General features: G+C 33.1%; 1 protein-coding gene across 2 annotated transcripts in view; it reads left to right on the plus strand.

Annotated features, from left to right (window-relative positions):
- Nucleotides 1-11,846, plus strand: part of LOC110108188 — a 13,480-nt gene extending 1,634 nt beyond the window's left edge. Inside the window, exons 1-5 of one of the 2 annotated variants that reach the window (XM_020838719.2) lie at nt 515-661; nt 5,117-5,322; nt 10,345-10,395; nt 11,129-11,236; nt 11,317-11,846. In XM_020838719.2, the coding sequence (XP_020694378.1) occupies nt 5,174-5,322; nt 10,345-10,395; nt 11,129-11,236; nt 11,317-11,323 (315 nt within the window). In that variant the 5' untranslated portion in view covers nt 515-661; nt 5,117-5,173 and the 3' untranslated portion in view covers nt 11,324-11,846. Of the gene's footprint in view, nt 1-514; nt 662-5,116; nt 5,323-10,344; nt 10,396-11,128; nt 11,237-11,316 lie in introns of those variants that run through there. The other variant, XM_028700680.1, reaches the window with a different exon arrangement.
- The last annotated feature ends 253 nt before the right edge of the window (nt 11,847-12,099 follow it).

Genomic DNA, 12,099 nt, shown 5'->3' on the forward strand with positions numbered 1-12,099 from the left:
AAATTCGGATTTACAGGATTTAGTAAATCCTACTAAAATTGAATCCAATCCTATACCAAACACCCCCTTGGATTTAGGCGGATTTACGCCGTAAATCCGGATTTGCACAGGCATCGGATTTAAGCGACCTCAAAAAACCGTTTGGCTGGATTTAGCGTAAGTCCGGATTTAGTAAATCTTGGGCTCTTAAATCCTGAATTGTGTTTGGTATGACAATTTTTAAATCCTGTTAAATCCAGAAAAAATTTTGGCAAGAGATAACAGGATTTAAAACGGTTGGAGATTTAAAATTGAATTAACTAATTATTTTGAAATAACTAATTATTTAAATAATATTTCTACTAATTATTTATTTAATAATTTAATTACTATTTTATTAGTTTTAATTATAAATTTTATTATTAATTATCTCATTAATCACTTAAGAATTATACTGCTCATTAATTATTTAATTAGTATTCATATTATTAATTATATGTTTAATAATGTCTCGAGACAATGGTAAATGTATTTAGATTAGGTTGTGATTAATTGAAAAATGATGCCTAACCTATATTGGATCTGCTTATCTGCATAGAATGGTGGAGCATACTTGATACAAAGGAACTTTCAGAAGCGTCAAAGAGCTTTGGAAGATGAACATGTATTAGTTCAGTCTGAGGTTAGTTCTACATAATGTTATGCATATAAAATTTTTTACGATGCTTGGTTCTATGATGTATCTATGTGTAGGGCTACTTTGGTTTTATCTGAATTCGGATTCATTTTTTGGCTTTGAAGATATAATTCTTTTCGGTTGTTTAATATGCACTATGTCTGCAATTTATCATCGTCGTATTTCTAATATTTTCTAGTTCCAACGTGGGCATTTATTTTTGTCCGAGTAGCGCACTTGAGTTCTTGTCAATATTTTATGTTGGACCTCTGTTTCATAACTTCATCTGCCTTGGCAAAAAATACCCTTTGCCATTTTTTTGTTTTAAGTGCAAAATTTTCATATGAATCCCATGCTTTACATTGCTTTTGTCACAAAGATTAAACATTTCTCAACACGTGTGCAATTAATATTTAAAATTCCAGCAGGCATTTGTTGCTGTGCCTTATCATAAATTGACATTTTTGTTCGTTTTCAATGCACTATCTCCTGCTTTGATTATTTCCTTCTGATTCTTTTTCTTCTCCTTCAGTAATTAAAAACTTATTCTACCTTTGTTTGTTGTTTAAAAAACCCTTTGGTAATTGGGATGGCATTCCTTTGATGTACGCCGGGAAATGAGGATGGGAATTTGCTTTTAAAGGAGCTCTAGAACAATGAAGGGGAATGAAAGAGTCGATGGTTTCACACTAAGTAATGATACTTATTTCATTAAGTCGATTGCATAGAACTTATTAAGAATATATATATATATATATATGACCCTGATTGAAATGCATGTATCTATCTTATACGCTAAGGAGATGGTGAGAAGATTTTAGCCAAAATCTAGTACTTGGAGGAATTAAGAAACTTTAGTGCAGGTTTAGCGTGGTAGTTTTCGTTTTGTTTCTTTTCATCGTTCAATCAAATTCTTTCATTTGGAAGCACTTTTATTAAAATTTAAGCAATTCCATGCAAAAATTTATGTGTGGTCGAATGAACTAGGAAAAAAGAAGATTGTTCGGAGGATACTTCGTATATATTTTCTTTCTACATGCTGTTATGTTTCCTGATTATGAAATTTTTTATAGTTTGTGGAACTGAAGCTTCATTTGATTAGTCTTTTCTTCTGCTGATGTTAAAAAATCCACTGTACTATAATTTTAAATGGCATGGGAAAGCACAATGTATACCCACCAATTCACCACTTAGGCATGTGCCCGGCCTTGCTTAGCAAGCCTGAAAAATGCACTTGCCGAATATCTTGTCCATCTTTGTGATGATATGAAGTACTTGATGCAGACAACTAGATAGAAAACCAAAACGGAGAACACAATGGCTAGTAGAACTTTTCTCGATTCAAATTTTAGAAAGCCAACACCAAACAGACCACAAAACAAACGAAAGTTAGACAAAAACGTAACTAAAATAAAAATAAAACAAACTACCATCAGAACAACCAACTAGTGGTCACCTCACATGCAAAAAAATAGTAGGTAAGATAATAAGTGCTTAAAAACATGCAAACCAAAGGTCCACCACAACAACTTTGGGCCAATGTCCACCATAAGACTCCTCCGGCAAATGCTACCAAGCCGGCCACAACACTTTCAAGAGCTTGAGAAGAAAGATACAAATGGGGTGGAAACTTTTGGAGAGAAGTAGTTAAGAAGCCCAAGACGAAGTATCCTCCGAACAATCTTCTTTTTTCCTAGTTCATTCGACCACACATAAATTTTTGCATGGAATTGCTTAAATTTTAATAAAAGTGCTTCCAAATGAAAGAATTTGATTGAACGATGAAAAGAAACAAAACGAAAACTACCACGCTAAACCTGCACTAAAGTTTCTTAATTCCTCCAAGTACTAGATTTTGGCTAAAATCTTCTCACCATCTCCTTAGCGTATAAGATAGATACATGCATTTCAATCAGGGTCATATATATATATATATATATTCTTAATAAGTTCTATGCAATCGACTTAATGAAATAAGTATCATTACTTAGTGTGAAACCATCGACTCTTTCATTCCCCTTCATTGTTCTAGAGCTCCTTTAAAAGCAAATTCCCATCCTCATTTCCCGGCGTACATCAAAGGAATGCCATCCCAATTACCAAAGGGTTTTTTGAACAACAAACAAAGGTAGAATAAGTTTTTAATTACTGAAGGAGAAGAAAAGGAATCAGAAGGAAATAATCAAAGCAGGAGATAGTGCATTGAAAACGAACAAAAATGTCAATTTATGATAAGGCACAACAACAAATGTCTGCTGGAATTTTAAATATTAATTGCACCTGTGTTGAGAAATGTTTAATCTTTGTGACAAAAGCAATGTGAAGCATGGGATTCATATGAAAATTTTGCACTTAAAACAAAAAAATGGCAAAGGGTATTTTTTGCCAAGGCAGATGAAGTTATGAAACAGATGTCCAACATAAAATATTGACAAGAACTCAAGTGCGCTACTCGGACAAAAATAAATGCCCACGTTGGAACTAGAAAATATTAGAAATACGACGATGATAAATTGCAGACATAGTGCATATTAAACAACCGAAAAGAATTATATATTCAAAGCCAAAAAATGAATCCGAATTCAGATAAAACCAAAGTAGCCCTACACATAGATACTTCATAGAACCAAGCATCGTAAAAAATTTTACATGCAAAACATTATGTAGAACTAACCTCAGACTGAACTAATACATGTTCATCTTTCAAAGCTCTTTGACGCTTCTGAAAGTTCCTTTGTATCAAGTATGCTCCACCATTCTATGCAGATAAGCAGATCCAATATAGGTTAGGCATCATTTTTCAATTAATCACAACCTAATCTAAATACATTTACCATTGTCTCGAGAAACAGATATGTGTTCATTCACAACAAGAATAATCTAATGGATTAGTTTCAATTGAAAAGACCAACCCTTAAAAACTGAATGTAAGTCCATCCTCAAGATATCATGGCTGTGAATATGAGCAATAATTCCACTTCATGAATTCCACAAAAGAGTGGACTCACAAAACTCCTATGGTGGCTTCCATTTTAGGTTTTAATTGAGAGCAGGCATTGAAATCTTTAATCTCCGCATCAGTATATAATCATGTCCGAAAATCCAGAACATAATATGATTCATCTCAAGCATATTACTCGGAAAATAACCAAAGAAACAAATATTATAACTCACATCATCGTCTGTGAGTTATAGCTCGCAAGCCTTCTAAGAAGAAACCCTCAGGTTTTTAGATATCTTTACTCACCAAAATCAGCTCCAAAATGTCTCAAATCTGCCACTATATATAGGAGAGGAGAGGGAACCAAACAGCCGCCCAATGAATCCAATTAGCAAAGGGGAGGCAGAAGGCCAAAAGGCAGCCAAAGGGAGCATCACCCGAAAAGCCAGCATGACACAACCAATGAACAGCCAACGCAAGGGGGGAAAGAACCGGGCTGGGGGAGAACTGAAAGGCCAAAACAGAGGGGGAATGCTGGCCAGCAATTTAATGAGCTGAAAAAGACAACAGCTTACATAATGAGCTAAAAAAGGTAGCAGAACACAACAGCTCCCCAACTAGGCAGCAAAACCTGAAACAACCAAGCCCAAACCAAGGAACCAAGTCAGCCCAACAGCCATGGCACCAATGAAAATAGCACACCCAAGGCATTGCAAGTCCAAAAGCACAACCTACGCATGATCATAGGTTGCCTTCCATCATAGGGTAGAAAAAAAAAACAAAAACATATAAAATTTAGATTACAATATAAAAAAAGGAAATTTGCATGCATCAGTACTTCATTTATGTATTGCAAGAAAATAGAAACCCACTAAATGAAATTTCACCTTGGACTTTGCTGATTTTATCTTATTTTAGACTGTTTTTCATCTTTCCTGAGAATTCATTCCTTTGATCTTGATCCAAATATTTTTTTAATCTATGAACAAATTTTTTTCTTGGTCAGCTTCATTTTTTTTCTTTTTTGAAATGTATCAAGAGTGACACATGCAGGCATTTTAAGCATTGCAAGTTTTTAACACCACAATAACTTCCTTTCACTTGTTAAAAAAGGAAATAAGGGAATCCATGTTCAAATTTGAGAATTCATTTATAAGTTTTTATTAGCCAAGTTATTAGTTGTATATTTTAAATCATGTTGGCATTAGTGCGCCTGGTACATTCCATCAATGGGAATATTTACTCATTAGGAGGGCAACGGCTTATTGATTCTTAATATTTGGAAAGTCGTAAGAAAGTTCCTTCTATAATAATCATTCATCCTCCTCAAAAAACATATTCTCAAAACTCTCTCTTGGATCATTGTTTTGGGCATGAAGCTGTGGGAGGGACTTGAGAAGATTGCTGATATTTTAGACAGAGGCAAGCAAAAGCTATATGCCCAAGCAGGGAGTTATACTACTTTTTTTTAAAGTCTTCTGTATCTTTTTGTGACTTGTGCCAGCTTTGAAATTTATCAGGGAGCAATGGATGAAAGATAGCAGTTACCGAAGCAACTGAAGTTAGAACCAACTTTGATGACTCCAACAAGAGGCGGCAAGGCCGTGGTAGAGGCCGCTCTACCTCAGGCAGGGGTCGTGGTTCCAAGTCTAGTGATCAAATACGGTCCGTGCCTTTCTCAACTGTTCCACTATCCAATGGCCATAATGAGATTGCATCACAAAAGGTTTTTATTTGCATATTTAATCATATTAATACAAAAGTTACTGTTCCTTTTCTATTCTTGAAATTTGAAGTATATTGTGGAAATAATAATCATAAGTTTTGAATGAGTAGTTAATTATAGCATCTTTGTTTATAGTTTTTCAGCCTGATTTCCCTAAAATGGTGTGCATTTGCTGTTGGTTAGAGTAATTGTGTCCATCTTAATATTTTGAAGTTCATAGCTGCAATTTATAAGTGCATATTTATATTATTTTCCTTCAAGTAAGATGCTAGTCCTTTCATGCAAATAAATGTCTATTTGGAGAAAGAAAACATATATTATCTGGGATTCATAACATAAAGAAAATGGTGCAATTATTTATAGGATATTTAGTATCCTTACACATAATTACGTGATAACTTGCCAAAACAAGCTTGCTAAAACTAGATTCAAATTTGAATTTCGAACAATTGGAATATTCAAAATAATTGTGATATCCAACTTTCCTATCTTTCTTGAGGGTTTGACTCCCATACAGCAAATCCCCTTCCTTATTGTTATAATCCAATTGACTTGCAATAACTTGTTTCCCGTCTTGCTGGTGTGGGATCCCATTTGGAGTTCCTACAATTTCTACACACCCTTGCAATTTGGAGAGTAGATATCACTCAACATCAACTTGCTAGTGAGGGATTCAACACTTGGTTTGAGCAATCCTTTTTGTGAGAATATCTACAATTTATTTAGACATTGGAATTAAAAGTAAACAAATGATTCCTGCCTACGTTTTTTCCATTTTAAAATAACGATCAACCACATATTTGGTTCTACTATTTTGGACATGATTATGAGCTATTGTTATGTAGCTTTGTTGTCACAAGATAGGTTCATTGGAAAATTGATAGTTTTTGTAGTTCCATCAACACCTGTTGTAACCACAATAGTTCATCATATACTGCATTGTATATAACTCTATATTTAGTTTTAGCATTACTCCAAGGTTTTTCCATACATAGGTACAATGACATGTGTAAGATCTTTTGTTTTTTATGGAACCTACCCAATATTCATTTGTATAAGCTTCATTATTACATCTGTTAAGTACCTCAAGATTCTGTATGTAGGCTTTAGATGTTTTTTTTTTTTTTTGTGGTGAATGCATACTTGACTTACTAGGTTAACAACAAAGGCTATTTAACTCTTTTATTGAGCTAATAAATTAATCTTTCAAAGTGATGGTGAAATAGATGGGGATATTATTAGCAAAATTTAAGTTGAATGGTTGAAGTGGAGTAATGCATCGGGCTTGTTGTGTGATAGAAATGCCCCAGTGGAAGATAAGATTAGAGATGAGGATGCTTAGGTGGATGAGTGGCATACTGGCTTTACCCTTATAGATAGAATACGAAATGAGCATATACGTGAAAGGTTGTAGTAGCTCCAGTGGAAGATAAGATTAGATAAAGTTGCCTTAGATGGATTGGCCACTTTAAACGGAGGCCTTTCGATGACCCGGTTAGGAAAGTTGAGGTATTAAAGAAAGGTAGAGGTAGACCTAAAAAGACTTGGTTAGAAAATATTAGAAATGATCTTTCTTTATTAGATTCAAATGAGAATTTGACTTTTAACAGGATACAATGGCGAAAAAGAATTCATGTAGTCGACCCCATGTAGTGGGACAAAGACTTGATGATGATGATGTTGTTGTTGTTGTTGTAATGGTTTTGGTACCAAGTGACATCACAAGTTCTCCATTCTTGTCTTTTTAATTTTTATGTTTTGATCAACTACAACTGCTCATTCTTGTTTCATTAAGAAGATCCAAAAGTTGCCTCCTTCGAGAAACCATAATGTTATTCTTTGATCTTATTCTCTTCATCTTAAGAAAAAAATTTAATACCTTCCAAATCCTTAAGTTGAAATTTTGTTGCTAGACTATTTTTCATCTCATACATTTTATTAATATCATGATATGTGAAGATGATATCATCCACATAAACAATACAGATAGTTGTTTTCTATTCTCTTGAGTGTTTCAAGGACATACTATGATCAGCCTTAGCTTGATTGTAGTCTTATTTTTTTACTGACTAAGTGAAATTTTCAAATCATGCCCTTGAATTGTGTGAGGTCATATACTGACTTTTTTTCAAATTGCATACTTTTGAGTTGAATTTTATTTCAAATATAAGAGGATCCACATAGAATCTTCTTTTATATCTCCATTGAGGAATGCATTCTTGATTTAGCATTGCTAGAGAGGCTAATCAAGGTTTGCTACAATAGATGATAAGACTAATAATATTCAATTTTATCATAGATGTAAATGTTTTCATGTAGTCTATACTCTACAATGAATCCACCACTCAATTGAAGTATGAAGAATGTCCACTCCATATCATGACTTGAGGGACATGTAGGTTTTTGCAAATGTCCAATCCATTAAGTTTAGGAGGCATGCCATTAACAAGGAAATGGATAGCATTATCCTAAAAACCTTTCTTCTTCAAAATTTGTCATTGAGTCTCTTGTTTTATATGATATTCACCAAGGAATTCATCTTTAAGATTTTTAAAAAATTTTCATTTTGGTATAAACTTGATTATACATGTGTCGATTACATTCACATCTGGATGAAGAGCATGTTAACTCCAAAACCTTAACATCAAAATATTGTAGCTTTGAAGTACTATCACTAAATTGAATCCTCCACTCACTCAATTGAAGTATGAAGACACAAGTATAATTGGAAGAAATAATTTGAAAAACAAAAAAATAGTTCCAATAAAATATAAACAAAACAATTTACCTGGAGAATGTTTTGAAGTAATGTCTTTTGTTTTTTGAAGCCCAAAAAGCCTTCCTTATTTCTAAAAGGTGCCGGGTGCATATCAATTATCAACATTTGGTCTTTTAGATGCATCAACAATAAGCTTATCCATGCGATGATAAAATTCAATTTTATCTCAAATTTGTTGATTTATTTTTTGCATATTGAACTTGAGGATTCAGATTGTAGCATGCAAGATGTAAATAGTGATGAAGCTGTAGCTTTCACTTATTATCAATAATATATTATATTCTCCTATAGTTATTCTTTTCTCCTCATAAATTATAAGAAATCAGCTACTTCGCTCCGTCCATTTTATCATATATAAAACCCAATGCAAGCTTCTTCTTAGCATCAATCATCCTCAATACATGAACTAGTTGCTTAGCTATTGCTAACATATATGATACACTCTGCTAGAATCTTTCATTCAATATAATTTTCCTAAATTATTTTCCCCTAGCTTTTCCTAAGCACAACATTGCCACTTGGTCAAAGTAAATATAGCTTCAAAAGAATGTCTGGTCTTCAACACACTCTACAATGTCAAGTAAGCTATATCAAATCTTGTTGCAGCAGGGATTATTATCTTTCTTTGAGAACTTCCTAATCAATGCCAAACCCAAGAATAACTGCCTGTGAATTTGCTGATTTTTGAGGTTTTTCTTAGTATATTATTTGTGCTCAGGCAACTCACCAGCTTATGAAGTATGAGATTTATGCTGCGATCCTATCTAAATTCTTTCTCTTCCCCATTAGCTTTGCTTTCTGGATATCTAAATATATCTCTTATTTATAAGGAAATAAGGAGATTGATGGAGTGAAAAGGTATAAAATGTTATTAAGAGAAATTCACTTACTATGACAAAAGTAAGTACTTCGAGGCTTATACAATAAAAACAATAATATCAAGCCTTTATCCTACTAAGTGGGGTCGGATACATGAATCATTTTTCTCCATTGTATCATGTTAAGAGTCAAATTCTCATTTAAATCTAAAAAATAAGGGTCATTTTTAATATTATATAGCCAACTCTTTTTAGGTCTACCTATTTTGATATAAGCCAAATCTAATTCATCTACTCTCCTAACCAGGTTATCGAACAAAACATATAAGGCAGTGGAGTTGCTCAAACCTTTTCACATTTATGCTTGTTTCGTATTCTTTCTATCAAAGTAAAGCCACTCATCCACCTGAGGATCCTCTTCTCTTCAACGCTTAATTTTAGGCTTCTCTTTTAAAGGACAACGTTCTATGCCATAAAGCATTGCAGTTCTTACTATCATCTTATAACATTTTCCCTTAAGTTTGAATGTTACTTTTCTATCACAAAACAAGCCTGATGCATTCCTCCATTTCAATCATACAACTTAAATTCTACTATTAATATTCCCATCTATTTCACCATCACTATGAACAATAGACCCGAGATATCTAAAATATTTACTATTAAATGACTTTATCGCCCGAAGTCACAATCTCCTCACTAAATCTTTTACTTCTAAAATTACACTTCATGTATTCGGTTTTAGATCTACTAAAATGAAAGCCTTTAGAATCATAGGTTGACCTCCATAATTCAATTTTAAGTTCAACTCCCTCTCTAATCTTATCAACAAGAAGAGTATCATCAACAAAAAGCATACACCAGGGTATATCTTGTTGCAAATGTCTAGCATGAACATCCACGACTAAAGCAAATAGATACGGGCTTAAGGCTGGTCCTTTATGTATGAGCTATGGGTTTTGCAAAGATGTAGCGAGCAACGTAACAACTACAATTAAAGCAAAGGATGAGATTTAGGCTTCTTATAATATTCGATGCTTCAGATGGACAATGATATTAGGTTTTAGACGGACACCTTCATATCGCATTGCAGTGCAAACTAATTGCCAAATGTATTTTTCCTTTTTTGGGAAGACGGTAACCTTTATTTTGTCACTCCATCTTAACTTGATTAATTGATGTGACCTATAGCTTGCATCTCAAAGATAGAATCATTGCAATTTATTTTAACTTATTTGGTTTTTATGTGTGTTTATGATGTCTATTCTTGTTCATTTGTGTATTTTTTTCTCTCTCTTGTCTCTCTTGCACCATCTAAATAGAATACAAATTTATTTCCCATCCTTCTTTTTTAAGACAGTTATGAATCACTTGGAAAGGAAAGCACTATTACATTTTAGATCATTGTGTTTTATTTTTGGGCAGGAGAGTTGGTCAAGTGAACAGCCTGCGATTGATGAGAGACTTGTTTTACAGGTAAATGTTATGACTTTTTTTGTTTCAACTTGCTATATACGTTCTACAAAAGAATTTGCTTTTCATGTTTATTCGTTATTATATAGCTATTATTGAGTATCTTTTGGTTGATTTTTTAGCTTGACTTTTTAACAAGATGCTCTAGAAATCATAAATGTATGTCATTATGCATGTTTCTTTAACAAGTGAATAAATGAATGCATTCTTTTAGTGACACATTGGAGTAATTGATATGTAAGTACGATTTCTCAAAGGCTAAGGTTATTTTCTATTTTCTTTTAACGAGTGAATAAGTGATTGCATTCTTTTAGTTGCACCTTAGAGTTATTGATACGTAATTAAGTTTGTGGGAAGTATGTTTTGTCAAATGCTAAGGCTATTTTCTGTTTTCCCTGCACATTGCTAGAATATTTCTTTGGTTAAAAAATAATTTTATATAAGTGTGCTATTGCACGTGCCTTCTGTTTTGCTATTTGCTAGATCATGAACTCTATTTGCCCTAAAAAGAAATTTACTAATATCTATTCAATCTGAATGGGATAAAAAAGTAAAATAAATGCTTTAATTCAACCTTAAAAATTTGCTTCTTATAGAAATAATTTTAACTAAGCATTTCTTCCACAATAGCATGGTGGGTCACCATTCTTGTAAATTTTTACCTTTTTGGGGTTTATTATTGCCTTTTTTGTGTCAAACTATTTTCTTATTTAACTTCTTTTAAATATAAATTTAGGAGGAGATGCATTTATTACGTAGTAGAGTTGCTTCATTGGAAGCGGAACTTGGAAAATCCCACCAAGAAAATGTTGATAGTCAGCAACTTTGTCGCCAATTTGAAAAGGTGGAGTGTATTTGATAATATGACTGTCTTCTTTCTTGACTAATGTTTTGCAAAAATGGTTTATTTATTTATTTTCTCAGGAATTGAAGGACCTAAAAGAGCATGATCAACAAATGAAAATGAAGGTTGCATTTTAATATTTTGCATCTCATGTTTTAGCAACTTCTTTTCTTGTCACTTATGTTGATTAGAAATATCTTTACCCCTGAAACATCTTTTTTAGCATTTTTGAGGATAGGTGAATGAAGGAAGATGCACTTAAGGGCAGGACTCTCAAGTTTATACCTAAAATAAGAGTGCACATGAACTTAGCACATACTACGGAACAACTAGGTCAAAGATTTAAGGCTGAAGAAATAATAATATGATGCTTCGACAACATCCTCAATGTAACTTGATAGTAAATGATATGAGAAGGCATTCTATTTATAAGGAAGACAATAACCCCAAAAGAGTCTAGGAACATCCATCGCAAAGCACTAGAGCCACCTCATGGATATATTGGTTCATACTTTTGGCTTATGCCATTTTGTTGCAGTATGTAGATGCATGTTAGTTTTTGGAGGATGCTATGCTCTTTGAATAAATTTAGTAGTGATTGATTCAGAAATTCCCACCCATTACTAGGGTGAAAAGCATGGCTTGGAGCTTCAAACTGTGTGACAAGCATTTTTGAAAATTGAGAAATAACATCTATATAAACACTCTTGATTGGTGATAGAAGGAATAGAATTAATATCCCAAATATCAATGTAAATTTACGTCAAAGGAAGAGAGACTTTTATTGAAGCCTTTGTCAAAATGTACTCAATCGTTTCTACCCTAAATGCATTGTGCGCACCTTAAACTGAACATTCCAAAAT

This window comes from Dendrobium catenatum, unplaced genomic scaffold (assembly GCF_001605985.2).
Source record: "Dendrobium catenatum unplaced genomic scaffold, ASM160598v2 fragScaff_scaffold_1574, whole genome shotgun sequence".
Taxonomy (NCBI): Eukaryota; Viridiplantae; Streptophyta; class Magnoliopsida; order Asparagales; family Orchidaceae; genus Dendrobium; species Dendrobium catenatum.